This window comes from Tauraco erythrolophus, chromosome 7 (genome assembly GCF_009769465.1).
Source record: "Tauraco erythrolophus isolate bTauEry1 chromosome 7, bTauEry1.pri, whole genome shotgun sequence".
Taxonomy (NCBI): Eukaryota; Metazoa; Chordata; class Aves; order Musophagiformes; family Musophagidae; genus Tauraco; species Tauraco erythrolophus.
The window spans coordinates 47004086-47019832 of NC_141471.1; the positions used below are offsets into that span (position 1 = coordinate 47004086).

Sequence of the window (15747 nt, forward strand, 5' to 3'; positions counted from 1 at the left end):
ATATATTTATAGCTCTTGAACAGTGCATAGTCAGAGCCCACTGATGGATCAGAGAAGTAGCAAGTGGGGTGGAAGGAAAAAATATTTCTTTCTAAAATTCAATTTGGGACGATAGATTAACCATTTTAGTAAGTGTTGCTCCTGACCAGAGTCTGGATGAATGATTGCTGTGCGTTTTCATATTTAGAGTTGGTTTTATATATTAATTTTTATCATGAATTTACTGGGGTACTGGCATTTGGTGAGAGACATAACTGTCTTATCTCTAACTTTTATGTAAGGAGTTTTCTTCCTTTTAAAATTCTTTTTGGAATGATGAACAAATACTTCTAACCTTGAGCACAAGATAACTCTCATCCAAAGATATGAAATGTTGAATATTCTTGTTTAGCTTATTTCCTTATACCACTTCCTCTCCCTTGTCCCTCACATTCACTTACTTCTTTAGGTTTCCCCTTTTGATTCTTTCTTCCTTTTACCCTCTGGTGCTCAGACAAGAACCCATGGTCCTTTAAAGGATTGGTGATAGAGAAGGAGAGAAAGAATTACAGTTACGATAATGAAAAGACCATGCAATTTATTATGAATGATAGTATACTTACCAGAAAAAGTGATTTATTAGAGAATTGGCTAGTCACCAAGTCTGTTGGCATAAGCTGCCTCCTCTTCATGAGGAGGACCAAAAGGTGGAAGAGGTGTGGTGAGGAGGTGGAAGAGGTGTGGCGAGGTAGTTCGATGTGGGGGAGGGAGTTCTGGTGGTAGAAGGGATTTGCTCCCTGTGCCACCAGATCAGATTCCCATCCCCATCGGGGTTGAGCCAGTTGTCGGCTCCTCTGCGAATTGCCCTATTTAAGTTGGGACAAAGGAACTGGAAAAGATGCTTTTGCCCAGGAGCGAGGAGAAGGGAGGAGGGCGCTGCCCCCGCTCCCTGGCCCCAGCCGGGCGGCTGCTTGCGCCGGACCGGCGCCCCGTGCTCAAGATGGTGGCAACGAAGCCGCTTGGGGAACTCAGGGAGCACCCTATTCCCAGGGTGCCCTCTGGGCCGAGTTCACCCAGAGAGGACTGAAATCTGAGAGAAATGGCCACACAGACACCAGGTCAGTGCAGATGGAGCGGGAGGAGGTGTGCCGGAGCTGAGTTTTCCCTTGCAACTGGTGGCAAGACGGCAGGTGGCTCCCCTGCAGCCAAGATGGGCTCGGCGGACCAGGGACCCACTCGTGGCCCATGGAGAAACTCACGTCGGGGAAGGGACGTATGAGTCTTAGAGAGGTCGTGGAGCATGGGATGCACGACGAGTAACTGCTAATAATGGAGCTTGGGATGCACGACAAGGTCGTGAGGCATCTAGAGTCCGTGGGACGATCCACACCGAAGCGAGTGACCACAACTCCCTAAGAATCCGAGACTGTGGTAAAACCCACACAGGAGCAATCCGATGCAGAAGGATTGTGTCCTGCGGGTAGGACTCACACTGGAGAAGTTTGTGGAGTTTTCCTCGTGAGTAGGGGATCGATTGGAGCAAGGGAAAATGGTGTAAGGATGACTCCTCCTTTAAGAAAGGAGCAGCGGTAACAACATGGATGAACTGACCTGCACTCCCCCATTCCCTGTCCCCCTGTGCCGCTGAGGGGAAGGTAGAGCCGGGAACAAAAGGAAGGGGGGGTGGGGAGGTGTTTTTTAAGATCTGCCCTTGTTTTCTCTTTATCCTCTCAAGTAACGGGTTTTGTTTCCCTTTATCCTTTGAAGAAACTTTAACAAATTGCTTTGTTTTAAGAAAAATAGAGTTTGTTTTGCCTAGGACCATGGTTGGTGGGTGCTCTCTCTGTTTTTGTCTCAACCCTCAGTCCTTTTATAATAAAACCACAACATGTGGCGCGGGGGTGCAAGTGTGGCGCGGGGGTGCAAGTGTGGCGAGGAGGTGTGGCGAGGAGGTGTGGCGAGGTGGCAGAAGTGTGGCGAGGTGGTAGTAGTGTGGCAGAAGTTTGGCGAGGTGGCAGAAGTGTGGGGAAATGGTAGAAGTGTGCCAATGTGGTAGAAGTGTGGCAGAAGTGTGGCGAGGTGGTAGAAGTGTCGCAAGGTGATAGAAGTGTGGCAGAAGTGTGGTGAGGTGGCAGAAGTGTGGCAGAAGTGTGGCGAGGTGATGGAAGTGTGGTAGAATAGTGGCGAGATGTTAGAAGTGTGGCGAGGTAGAAGTGTGGCAACGCGAAAGTGTGGTGAGGAGGTAAAAGTGTGGTGAGAGGGAAGAGTGGTGAGTCGGTCAAAGTGTGGCGAGGTGGCGGAAGTGTGGCAGAAGTGTGGTGAGGTGGCAGAAGTGTGGCGAGGTGGTAGAAGTGTGGCCGAAGTGTGGCGAGGTGGTAGAAGTGTGGCAGAAGGGTGGCAAGACGGCAAAAGTGTGGCGAGACGGCAGAAGTGTGGCGAGACGGCAGAAGTGTGGCGAGGTGGCAGAAGTGTGGTAGAAGTGTGGCGCGTTGCGAGAAGTGTGTCGAGGTGGCAGAAGTGTGGCGCGGTGGTCAAAGTGTGGCGAGGTGGTCGATATCTTGCAACAGGTGTTTCTGTAACTTACAGAATGTATAATTTCTAGTGATAGATGTGAAAATGGCAATTTGCCTAGAGAGAGGGGAAAATGTTCCTTAGGTATGCAAATAAAACACCTTACCTTACCTACGCTAGCCTACCCTTGCCCCTCTTTTTTCATGCTTCAGTCTTGAAAAAGTAATCTGAAAGTAGGCTTAAAAATTCTGATGTAAAATATCTATAAAAAGGCTTGAACAGGTATGTAAATGATGAGAAATAAAGAACTAGTGGCTTTTTGGCAGCATCAGATAAGTTGGTGACAAAATTTGTATAAATTTCTGGGCTGCCTCACATCTTATTTGTTATTTTTGGAGAAAGTTATGGAGAACAGTTGAGCATCTAAATCTTTTCAAAAAGACTAATAAAAACAGATAATGCTTCAGTTCATTAGTGACTGAATATGATGTATAACAGCTGTGATTTAAACATTAATAAGAAATAATCTATAAGTAATTAGAAAAATTGTTTTTTAAAAAATACTGAATTACTAGGAAAATGAGGGTGCTGTAAGACAAAAAAATAGTCATGACTGCAATTGATCAGATGACTTGTGCTTTCAAGTTTCAAGACTTCTAGGTCTTTCCAAGAGCAGGACTAAGTTTCAGTAGAATTGGCTTGCTTTGCTTGCTTTCTAACTGCACTCGTAGAGCTGTTTTGAAAACAAAAATACGTAAGGGCAGAAGAGACCAGCTCCCTCAGTAGGAGATGATGTTTGCAATATTTGACCTTTTTTTTTCCCCCTCTCTCTTTGCTTCACCAATTGCTTTTGTGGTTACTTCCTGGAAACATGTGCAGAGACTCTGCTTCCTTAGAGATTATCTTGACTTTTCACATCTTTCATGTTGTCTTAACTGTTGGTCTCTTGCTCAGGAGTGCTGGTCTGGAATTGACTTGTTTTCCATAGTCATAGTTATATGAAGCAATTGTAGTATTTAGAATAAATTTAATTCTTCTGGAAAAAAAAAAATAGTGTTGAGGCGTAAGGCCAAGACTTAGCTGGAAAGCAGGGTCTGTCAGTGCTGCTAGAGGCCGGTGCTGCTGATGTGTGTGTAACAGTAATAAAACGAACTCCGCTTCTCATGCTATAGCTTAATACTTATTTCCATGATTGAAGTATGTCTCAAAACTGCATGTTAAGGCCTGGGATCTTTTTCAGCATAGATTTCTACTTGTCAGGTTTTATGGTGGATTGGTAGTAAAAATCTATACCATTATTTTTGCACTACTTAAAACCATTTCAGAAGTGTAAATGTAAGGAGACTCTGTGGAAGCCGGCATTCATCTCTTCAGACAGGTGAATTTAGTACATGTCACATCCTACCACCTCTGGGAAAAGAAAATACATATTGTGATTCAGCTGTTAATTTTAAGACCCAGCTTCAGCAAATGACATGGGCATTATTTTTTTTAATCTACTTTTAAGCCTGGGCTTAGATGTTTTTTTCTGGACATAAATGTTTATAGGTATGCTTAAAACTAAACATAAGCTTAAATACCCTGTTGAGCGGGGCTAGATTTCACAAACGTGCTGACACGGTCAGTAGGATGTTGACGATCTGCTCTCTTACCCTTCAGATGGTCTGGAGATGTTCTGTCAGAAACGTAGCTACCAGTTTTCTTGAGTCTTTGTGGGTTTGTGTGTGTGGTCATTGTCTAAGAGGAAGAAGCGGATGTTCTGTTACAAGTTATAAATGGACCGGATAATGCCATTTCTGCTTACTCTGACGCCTTTTGTAATGAGCTGCTGTTTAGTTGTGTGTCTCTCAGCCACAGTTGAACGAGGCAGGCTGCAGCTCTCCCAGCTGGATGGTTTTTTCAGTTTGGATTTTTTGCATTTTTATGCAAGTGCCTTCCTCCTTTCAAGCAAGGAGCAAACCTATCTTCATAAATATATGATTACTATCGTGTTGAGAAGATGCATTGCATCTGTGCTCTTGAAGTAGCAATGTGAAGGTTGACAGAAAGCTTGCTCTGATCTCAAGAACGTGCTTTATGATGCTCTTACAAGAAAACTGCCCAAACTCAGCAAAGGTATAAGTTTCTGGAACAGCTTTGGTTTATGTGCTTTGTGGAGGCTTAAAGGAGCACAGCAGGTGTAAGTGCATGAACCTTTCACCAGTTGAGAGCTGAGACAGACTTGACTGTGCTTTGGTCCTTGTGTTTTCTGGGAGTTTCGGCAGGGAGGAGGAGAAAGCTTATTCTGGCTGAAATGCAGGAGAGATGGGTTATGCAAGTTTGGGGATAAATGGGGTAGATGGAGGATGCAGATTGTGGCAGGCATCTGAACTGTAAGTGTGTGCATGCGTATGTCTGTGGGAAGAAAAGGCAAAGTCTCTAACTGAACAGGAGATGTGAAGAAGCCTTGAAATAGGACCAACACAAAATAACTTGTCATTCCTTCGCCCCTCCAGGATTCTGCACGTCTGTGGATAAAATAAAATTTTGAAAGGAGTATCAGAGATTTTTTTACTAAGGCAGATTCCATTCCCATTTTACAAAAAATCCATAATAATATATGGGATACGAGGTTTTAAAAGCAGCATTTATCATTGTAGCAGAAGAAAGGCCCTTCTTAAAGTCCCTCAGCTGTGATGATTCTGCTCCATTAGCAAGATTCTAATGAAGCCAGTTCAGTCTAAAAATGGGAAGGAAAGTTTGGTCATGCTTTCTTTTTATGTATATTGCAGAAATATTTGCTCATAAATTTGTTTTATTGCTGTCTATTAGACACAATTTAATTTAAGTGAACTTCCTGAGCTTTATGGAAATTTTTCTTTGCCTCTGTTGCTCCCTTGACAGAATTATTTTTCATTTTCCTCCTGCCTTTATTCTACTCTCAGAAAGATGCAAGACCCTCAAAGCTAAAAACTTTTGCCCCAGAAAGAGAGAAATTTATTCTTTTTGGTCTGTTCTTGGTGTTTGATCTTAGGTTAGTTTAATGGCAGAATAGTGTGATCCGGAGTCCTAGCGAAGAGCCTAATGATCTCTCTGCCTTCTGCTCTGACAGTGACACCATCTTGCAGTCATACTTTCCTTCACATTTGCAAAGGCATTTTGCGTGTGCCAGTGCAGAACAGAGGTTTAAAGTGATGTGCTGTTCTCGGGTGTTGCCTTTTGTGTAGGGTTCCTTACCTATGCAGAGTTAGTACCAGTGACCATCTTGTTTCATAGTATGTGCTGGTTCTAGGCTGGACTAGGTCCAGATTTCTGATTTTAGTTGAAAGTTTTTATAAATATTAGATTCTAAAATAGACCTTTGATACAAAATTTTGTTGAAGTCTCTCCAAGCTAATGTTTGGCATGCAATTAATCAGCTAACCAGCAACACAGCTACTGCTTATGTTCTTTTTTTTTTCTTTTTTATTTTTTTCCCAGTTGAGTAGATTTTGACAGGAATTGCTGCAGTCAGACCACTACAGAAATCAAATTAGCTGTTCAAAATTCCAGGAATTTAACCCTAATTTGCATTTTCTGTTTTAGAAGAGACAAGGTTGGGGACCCATTGCTGCAAAACACAGCTGCTGCTTCTACTCTTGTCAGTGGCTATGCAGAACAGAATAGTTCTTCTGGCTCTCTAAGCACCTGGCACAAGACCACAAAGAGTTTGATGGTACTGCATTTATCAAGGGGGAGAGACTCATTGCTGTTTCTCCCTGTGCCCACTTGGCAGATTGCAAAATAGGAGGGGACTTTGCTGTTGGCATCAGAGAGCTTACAGCTTGTGTGAATGTTATCCTGGGTTTTGCTCGCAGTGAAATAGTCCTCTTGTAATCATTATGAAGGGCATGTTCTTGGAAACAACATCTCTTTTTCATGGTTGCAGTTAGAAATACTGGTTGAGTTTGTAACCTGATTTAACAAAAAAACCCAACCTAAAACAGGAAAACCAAAACCAACTCTATGAAGAAATTTTAGTATTGGACAAATGCATTTGCACTAGTTGGGTAGCAAATTTGGATAAACTTCAGTATTTTCTTTTTATAATATATTCACATTAGTATTAATGTAACTTTGTAGTACAAATGAGAATTTTGCTATCCTTGTGATTTATATTGTACTCGTAAGACATTTCTGGTTTGAAAGCATGTGGCTCTTCTTCGTGGATCTGACTTGCAGGAATTATTCTAAAACAAGATGAAGAAATCCATGCAGAATATAAATGATAAAATGAATACAACTACTTATCTCCCTACTTTTTCTTTAATTTCTCAAGACTACTTAGATTTCCTTGGTCAAATGGCAATTCCAAAATGCAATATAAACTGCTCATAAAATTAGATACATTTTCCTTTAAAGAAGGTTGCATAAATCACAGGACCCACATTCATGATTTTACCAGTTACCTTCCCAATTTTATTAATATTACTCCTAATTTGCAAATAGAAACAACTAGAGAAGTTATCCAAGGGAGACTGTTGCTCTGATATCTTTATTTCAGGTTCACTGGGAGTTATGAGGTGGAATTAAAATGAATTTGCTCTCTGTTAAGTCCAACATGTTTTCTGAGATCAGTTTTATGTACAGACATCCCATGCAGTTCTGAGCACTTTGACTGATAAAGCTTTGTTTTGGTGGGAGGGAAAGAACACAAAAAAGCTGTTCTTGAGGGGTAAACCAAAGGGTCTGTCTAACCCAGTCGTCTGTCTTTACAGTGGCCCATAGTGGATGTCTAGGAAAGAGGGTAAGAGTAGGGCAAGCAAAAGTAGTGACTTTCCTCCTCTGTACTCCAACTTTCAAGCCTTCTGTGGTTTAAAGGCTTTCTGACTCAGAGGTTCTGCCTTTATGTTTAGGGCTGTATCCTTGTATTTACAGGCTGCAAGTCATGCTAGCATGAAAACTGACTTCTTTCCTGCAAACAGTTTGTGCCAAAGAGGTTTTTCAGTACATGTGGGTAACAGGTAGCCTATTGCCAAAAAACCATCTCTGGAATACTGCTGAACTGCTGGGCTCTGCTTAGTTGATACAACAATAAAACTCCTCATATGGTGAAGTTAAAACACGTTGCCCTTCTAAATCTATTTTAAAAAATACAGTGTTTTCCAGGACTAACTGCAGCATTTTTGTTGGTTTTATTTCTGGTTTCTAGATGTCTCTTCTCCTATTCCTTCTTCACCCCTATCAAAAATGGAAAAAACTCAGTCTGTCTCTGTCCTCCATGATATTATTTACATTTCCCTGAAATGATTTTGATTTATTTTCTTAAAAATTGTTTGGATTTGGAGCTACTTCGGAGTCTCTGTGTAAAGTTACTCGCTTGGCTTATGTTTTCAAGGCTCTTCAAGAGGCAGTGGCTGAACAATTAGTCCCAAAATTTGATTCTCACTCTTTAGTATGATCAAAAAATATGATTTTTTTTTTCTTTTGTTTAGTAAAGCGAGATGAACTCCAGTCCAAAGGACTTTGGGCTGGCTTTTTTCCAACTGAAACGTCCATTATAACTTTTCAAATAAATATCCCTGTCCAAATTGCTCAGTTTCTGCTAGTTCTGTCAGTCATTTGCCTTGCGTGTAAGATTTTACCCTAATCCTGTTATCTAGTTTTGAGTTACTCCAAGTGATCTCTTTATTTTCCTGTTTCCAAACCAAAATTTTATCTGTGAATTAGCTATTCCTTTCAACCTGTGTAACACGCTAGTCTGCGTTATTGTTTGTTTGGGTTTTTTATTATTATCTTCAACATTTTACCTTTTTCCATTGAAGAGATTCCTTCAATGCTAGTGCTGAGATATTTTTTATTGTTATGTATTTCTAGCATAACCCAACATTGTTTGCTCTCTTTTTTTTTTTTGCAAAAAAAGTTTCTTAGCAGCAGGCACTATTAAGTTGAGTGGGAAAATGAAATTTGTATAAGTGGAAGAATGTGTTACTATTGATATGATTTATTTTTTTTTCCCATAAAGCAATATTACCCATTGCATTAAACAGTGGACATGCTAATTGCTTCATTAACCTCTTAATCTTCGTTCACATTTTCACTGATGATGTATTAGCATTACATTAGTTTTCAGCCTTCCTTCCACCTCTTTAAATAAAGTATTATTCCTTACACTAACAGTTTATTTCCTAGATCTACTAACTATTTTTCCGTAATACATTTTTTTAAAATAATTTAATGTATGGCTCTTTGTTTTTGTTTTCTTAACTCGATACTGTTATCTGATTTTTTACTTCAACTCTTACTTATTGGAGTTGGCTTATTTAGGGTTTCACTGCCACTCCTGTGAAGTCTGTAGTGGTTTTGCTAGCTTCTTGCTCACGTAATTCTGGAATCTCAGGGATTTGTGGTCTGTTATGTTGTAGTTCACATGCCCGAGTGCATCAAGATCATATCGTTCAGCAAAATATATTGCGGAAGTGAGCACTGATCTGTTCCATTTTGTAAAAATTCAGGGAAATTTGATAAGTAGCTTGGACATGCAATCTAAATTTAAGCACATCTATGAGTATCATCGTGACAGTGTAACCAAATCACGTACTTAAAGTTAAGCACATATGTTTAAGTGTTGCCTTATGTTGGTCAGGGTTTTCTCAGCTAGGAGCAAGTTCCTGTGTGCAGACATGCAGGATACTTTTAGCTCAGCCCTTGATAAAATAAAATCTAATGATTTTTGTTTAGATTTTATTTTGAAGAAACAAAACCACTGACTTGACAGTTTGGCAGTTGTTTTAGTGAGATGAGGGGAATGGTGCATGTTTTACTGAAATTTAAAGACTGGGCCATGACCAGGTTCTACAGAACGTCATGCTTGTTTTCTCTTAAATAAGATTATAATCTTTTCTGACAAATTATGTCTAATTTGACATCTTATATGTGGAATGCTTCTTCGTTTCCTGGAGAGTATCTGTTGATGAGTGTGCCAGTTCTTTAAAGGTGGTATTTTATTTTATTTTGTTCTGTTCTTTTCTAATGCTTTCTCAGGAGTGCTTTTAGGGTTTAGTAACTTCTCTAATGCAGAAATTCTGGATTTGTTCATATTTTTTACAACGTGCTTGTTTCATTTGTATCATAACATGGTACATGTGTGCATGCACCTATGTATGTTGTTATAATTGCATCTAGCTGTATGTAATTATATGTGTGTGTATATGTAAGAATTTCACTGTGAAACTGTAGGTGCTGGGTGCCATAATTAAATTTCTATGCACCGGTAAAATGTTGTAAAAGTTTTTATTTTAGCAGGAATCACAAATGCAAAAGTGAATTAGAAATGTATAGTACATAGTGAAAATAGAATTATTATGAAAATAGGCCAAACTAGATGTGTTTATATTCAAATTATGAATGACTGTAAATAGAAAAAATATAGAGTAGCTGATGCTCAATGTAGTTATAGTATGCTATCTGTGTTGCACGTGTCACAAGAAAGAATTTATACCTCTGCACTTAAGTTTGGATATAGTATTGTGCTGTTCTCTCCATGCTTCAAACTCTATAGAACAATGTTTTTCTTTTTGCTTGTTTTTCCAGCACTTGCTACTAGCAATGAAGTTTATCATGGCATTTGTAATTCCGGATAAACCAAGAGATATCCAGATAAAACTAGCCAAATTGGAATTTGAATCACTAGAGGCTCTCAAGCAACAGGTAAGAGCAAGCGACGTGTAACAGTGAAAAGCATTGGTGGCCTGAATGAAGGATAAACTTGGGAGATTTTGCTTTTGGTTTAGGTGGATGTATAGGTAAATCCAGGGATTTGGAAATTCCTGTTTGTGTTACATTAAGATTAGCTAGCTAAAGCTATTCCACCTCTGCCCTGTAGGTTGTTGCAGTGGCAGAGTTGGGGTGGCTGAGTGGAGCGTGGAACAGTTACTAGTAGTAAGGTGTACAACACAGGGTATTAAATACATAGAAAAAACAGAGCTGGTTTACTTCTACACATTGGGTTGTAAACTGTAACATTTCAGATACTGCTTCATTTTCTATTAATCCATCACTGCTTAAGAAGTGGAGCAGAGAGCTGTAAGTTTTAACTGATTCATCTGTCCTTTCAACCCACCAATGTGTGTGAGTCAACACCAGGAAAATGGTCTTCCTTTGCAGATAGCATGAAGTTTCTGGTGTGGCTAGTAATATAGCAACTTGTGATGTCTGGTGTCCTTGTGTGTGCAAATGTGCTTTGTTTATATTGTCACATATAAAGGACATTGAGCTCTATGAAAATTATTTTGATCCTCTGGAGGTATTTGTTGTTGCAACACTAGGATTTCTTTCATTGCTGAAATACCATCATAAATGAACAGTTAAGTTTTGTCTAATATAAACAGAAATTGTAAACAGGCTGAACTTGAAAAAATTGTTTGAGAGCTAAGTATGTGTGAGGGAAAGGTAGTGTCGCCTTATTTTCCTGTCCATAAAATATTCTCATTTTATTGCATAAATAAAGTGTATTTTACAATCTACTTAATAGGCGTTTCAAAGCAATGTAGGCAAATAAGGAACTAGATTTTTCTACTGAAAATTTCTGTTTTAACAAATGATTCTATAGAGAAAGTGGTGGAGATCACAAGAGGTGAAGAATTGTATCAGCTTCAGTAGGATCCAGGGATTCTACAGAGCTGGTTTCGCAATGGCAGCATACTTCAGGAGTTTCTGACTGTACTATGCTAGATAGGATTATAAGCAGGCTTACATATCAGAAAACAAACAACACAAAACCCAACAAAATAACAAACAAACAAAAAACCAAAACAAAACCAAAAAAACAGCATGGAGCTGCAGAGACCAGTTCACCTATTTATTGTTAGTTTGGATATTTTTACACTGCAGTGCATGGTTTTACACGAACATATTCTTTGTGTGCTCAAGATGCAGGTGTGTAACCTCTTCTCTTCTGTGTGTTTTGTGTTAACTGGAGATGACTTTTTAGAACATCTACCATAGCTGCATGTGCCAAAATGATCTCTTAATTCTGGACAAACTGAGCCTGTAAACAATACACTGCTTTTTCTAGTCGAAATCCCACAGTTTTGTGTGATGCTAGAACATCACTATTGAGGTCAGAACTGTCGTCTGTAATCAGCCATAACAAACTAAATCCAAATTACAATTGAATCTAATGCCTGATAGTTTTTTTCTGCCTTTCTCTAGTATGTCAGCGGGAAGTTACCAGGAGCTGGTTGTGGATCTCATGTACTTTTTAGATAATATTAAAAGAAGCAGGACTGCATTTCAATTTTAGTTGTTCCATATCTGTTTTCATTTTGTAGACAGGCAAAACTAGGCCATCCACTGGAACCTTAAGCTCAAGCGAATACAGTCACCTTTGGTTATAATGTGCCAGCTGGAATATATACGGAGTCTCTTCCAATATGAGTGTTGCATGTCAGCAGTTAGGACTTCATCTCCTACCCTTGCGTTTGTGCATTCCCTACAATAATATGTGCCTTATTCCCAGTTCTTCAGGATTGTTTCATTAATTCAGTAGTGAAAAGTTAGTCTGAATTTCAATAAGAACCAGAAGCCTGGTGGTTCTCACCTAATATTTTGCGTCTTCCTACAGGATTCAGGAAGAATATTGGCTTAGAATATTTGGATGCCATGGTACTAGATTTAGATGCCAGTACTTTAAACACAAGCGTCTACCATCACTTTTTTAGATCTCCTCTGACTGGTACTGTGCTGTGTATCCCATAGACACAGAGATTAGGGCTTTTTTTCTGGTGCCTTAGTTTTTTGTGTGAAAAGTATCCGCGTTTAAAAGTAATACATCAGCAATGCAAAAACATCGTGAAGCATTTCTTTTAGACGCACATTTTCAAGTTCTTCCTCTCGTTACTGAGAGTCGTCATGGTAATTTAAGATGTATCTCTTTCAAGAAAATAAACAACAACAAAACTATCCAAAACAACTGTTTGACAAAACAGACATAAAAGTCTGGGACAAATGCGTTGTGGGAGAAACTGGCTTACATGCTTTTGCGCACGCATGGAACACATTCCTCTCTTGATGCTATCCAGACATGCATGCTGTTGTGTTTTACCATGTGAGCTTTTGAAGTACTGCTGTCTTGAGATGTAGCTATTAGAAGGGTATTAACACTATCAGACTGTAAACCTCTGAGATGCCAAAATAGATTATTAGGCTCTGTATATAGTGCGTGGAGAGAAAAATCTCCTAATACAGCTGCTTTGAACAGTTGTATTGATTACGCTTGGGATCCTTAGCTTTAGATAGTGTGAGCACCTCTACATTTTCATTAATGCTAAGATAATTGCTTTTTAACCTGATGCAGTGGGACTGTAAATATTCTGTGTTCAAATCCATTTGAAGACTGAGTTAGTGTCTATTTGAAAGGAATTTTAAGGAATACGGAGTCACAGTTCCCTAATAGAGATAGATGATGATCATTAGAGCTTGTTAAAACCTCCTATCTGGTGAAAAATGCCATAATTAAAAGAAAAATAATTTTATATTGGAATGGCAGTCTTGTTTTGAAATTTTCAAATTTAAGAAAGGTTTTCTAGGAAGTTCTGAAACTTTTCTTTTAAACATTTCTTTACATAGTTTGTGTTAAGACTGTTCAGAAGGAGTGGACTGTTGAAAGAGTTGTAAACTTGATCTATTCTGAAAATACTTTGTGATGGTACACTGGAAGTGTCGTAACAAAGTTTGACATAACTCAAGACAAAATGCTCTGAATCCAAATGGGGGAGTGTGCTACATCTGTAGACTTTGCTTCAAATTTCCCTGATGTCCTTCAGTGTAAAGAATCGTAGAGGAGGCTGGCTAAACTCTGTTTTTGAGGGGGTTTGGGCAGAGAATAAATTAATGTGAACTCTTTAATAGAGGACTAAAGAGCATATGGATCAAGATTTTTGGAAGAGGAGCCGGAGCAATTGCATTCACACTCCCTAAAGTGTTATCAGTTTCTTTGTCACCTGGAAGGAGGCCTGGATGCTGGGTACTGTGTGCTGCTAGGGTGATGGACCCTTTTCTGGTGAACATCTTGATCCTTCTTAGGGAAGCAGCTAGCTAGTCAAGCGAGGTGAGATGCCCGAGACTCCTCTTGCTTCTCTGCAGTTCTCTGCTGTGTTGCATCTATTTCTTGCAAGTGCAGAAGCATGCTGTGCTCTTCAGTCTAGCTCCTATTTTAAGGGAGAGTGACCAAGCATAGGTGTGCCTGCAAGCAGCAAGGGAACAGTCGGTTAATTCTTCTAGAGATTCAGGAATTACCTTAGGCATAGGTGAGGACCAGTGCTATAAAACTAGTGTGAGGACTTGTCTGGCGTTTTCAGGGCAGTGTCAGTGGAAGCTACAGTGATAAGCATTTTAGCTTCTGGATAGATCAAAGCTTAATGAATAGACAAAAGACCCTCATGGTTGGAGACAGGTCAGCAGTCTATCCTTATAAAAGGTCTAAATTCCAGAAACACAAGACAACCAGAGATTAAACAGCATAACTTGCATTTTGTTGACTAGATTACAGTCATGTTTTCAGGAACTGTGAGATCTTCCAGTATTACCTTCTTCTGATTGAGGCAAACATCAGATTAATACCTTTTTTTCTGCACTGAAACTAAACCCAGGCAAAGTGAACAAGAGACAAATTGGGGGAAAATAATTGTTCATCCAGTTATTTTCTGAGCATGAAATACAGAGAGTTAGTAACTCCAACATGGTATATAACTAGTAGGCATTTTTCAAGGGAAAATAAAGTTTTAAATGATGGGGAATGGTGTATCTTTTCACAAAGTGCAACTACCTAGACAAGCATCAGTATTAGCTCTGAAAACAAAAGCTTGTTGATGTAAAAGTGCTTATGTTTTTTATGATACTTTTGCATTAAAACCCCTTGAATTATATAAATTGGATAAAGATGTTCTTCCTTATAGTATCTCCTTCGCTATCTCAGCAGAATTAACAGCCTTGATAGCAACAATAGATAAATAAATTTTAGTGCAAGAGTTTGCTTTTCCAGAGGAACTACAGGGGAAAAAGCCTGTCCTTAACTTGGAGCACAAATGCAGATGTGGATGGTTTTTTGTTCTGTGCATCCCTTCCCAGTTCCCTCCCCACGCCTGGCCCTTACCTCCAAAGGGGACCTCATCTGTAAATATCCTGTCATCCCTGTGCTCAAGCTTCCTTTCTTAAGGTGTTCTAGCCATTGGTGGCCAATGTCTTTTAACAGGAATGCCTTTTCCTTCTGATAAGTGAGGCCTTTCGGTGTTTCAAGAAACATGTCCATCTGTTGGGTATCTGGTGTTCGTCTGTAAATGCTCCACCAGAAAGAGCGTCCAGATAGATAACATGCTTGTGAGCAATCTAATTGACAGTTGTCATCCTTCCTCAACTGCCAGTAATGAAAAGGGTCAAGCTTATTGAACACTAGCCATGAAAATATGCCTCCTATATAATTTCTGGTGTGTTTCTTTTCAGAGTGAGGTAAAGCAATATAGTCATTCAAACTGGGCTAAATGGAGAAAGACCTTTTGCTCTTTAATGCAGTGTCTCCCATGGTGGTTGGACCATGTACACACAACTGCTTAGTGGTGATGGTATAGTCTGAATATCCATAAACAATTACTTCCATTGCTTTAGAGTGAGATCTGTATGTTTCTAAGTCAGTAGTGCTCCTTCGTAGTGGTTTCTGGCAGAATAACAAGTTTTCCAAAGCAACAGTAGGTGCAACATTCACTAGGATTTTTTTCAGCAGTGTCATCCATCTCCTGAAAACGTGTCTGATGCGTCCTAGTTTCCTCTCCAGGAAATGCAGAAACTGGAGGATGCTGTAACTGATCTCTGCATGATCTTTGTTGAGCAAAGGCTTCTTCAAAACACGATAGTGTGCTAATTACCTTCTTTTTGAAAAGGATGGTGAGACAATGACAAAGAGGCAGGTGTTGGTTTGCCTAGGTGCAGTCATGTGGAAAGTTTCATCTGTCTCTCCCTGCTCCTACAGGTATTTTGGCTGTAGAAGTTGCTGTTTTCTCCAGTAAAAACCTTCTGCTTCAAGTAATTTCAGTGCTTTAACATTGCAATTCACTGCATTGCAGCAGCTCTAGTAATTGCAAAGCTTTCTGGTTGCTGACTGCAATGGCTGGACCTTGCCGTTTCTCCTAGGAATAATACCCACTAGAACTAATGATGTCCCTTTCAGAAGGAATACACGAAGTTGGAGTGTGCTGGTCCATCTGGCCCCTGTCCTGTTAGAGTGCTTAGCCTCTCTGAGACCAG

At 39.7% G+C, this 15747-nt stretch overlaps 1 protein-coding gene across 1 annotated transcript in view; it reads left to right on the forward strand.

The window, feature by feature from the left end:
* Positions 1-15747, forward strand: part of ANO10 (anoctamin 10) — a 110100-nt gene that overhangs the window by 86611 nt on the left and 7742 nt on the right. Inside the window, exon 12 of the mRNA XM_086615157.1 lies at positions 10042-10158. Within this exon, the coding sequence (XP_086471283.1) occupies positions 10042-10158 (117 nt within the window). The remainder of the gene's footprint in view (positions 1-10041; positions 10159-15747) is intronic.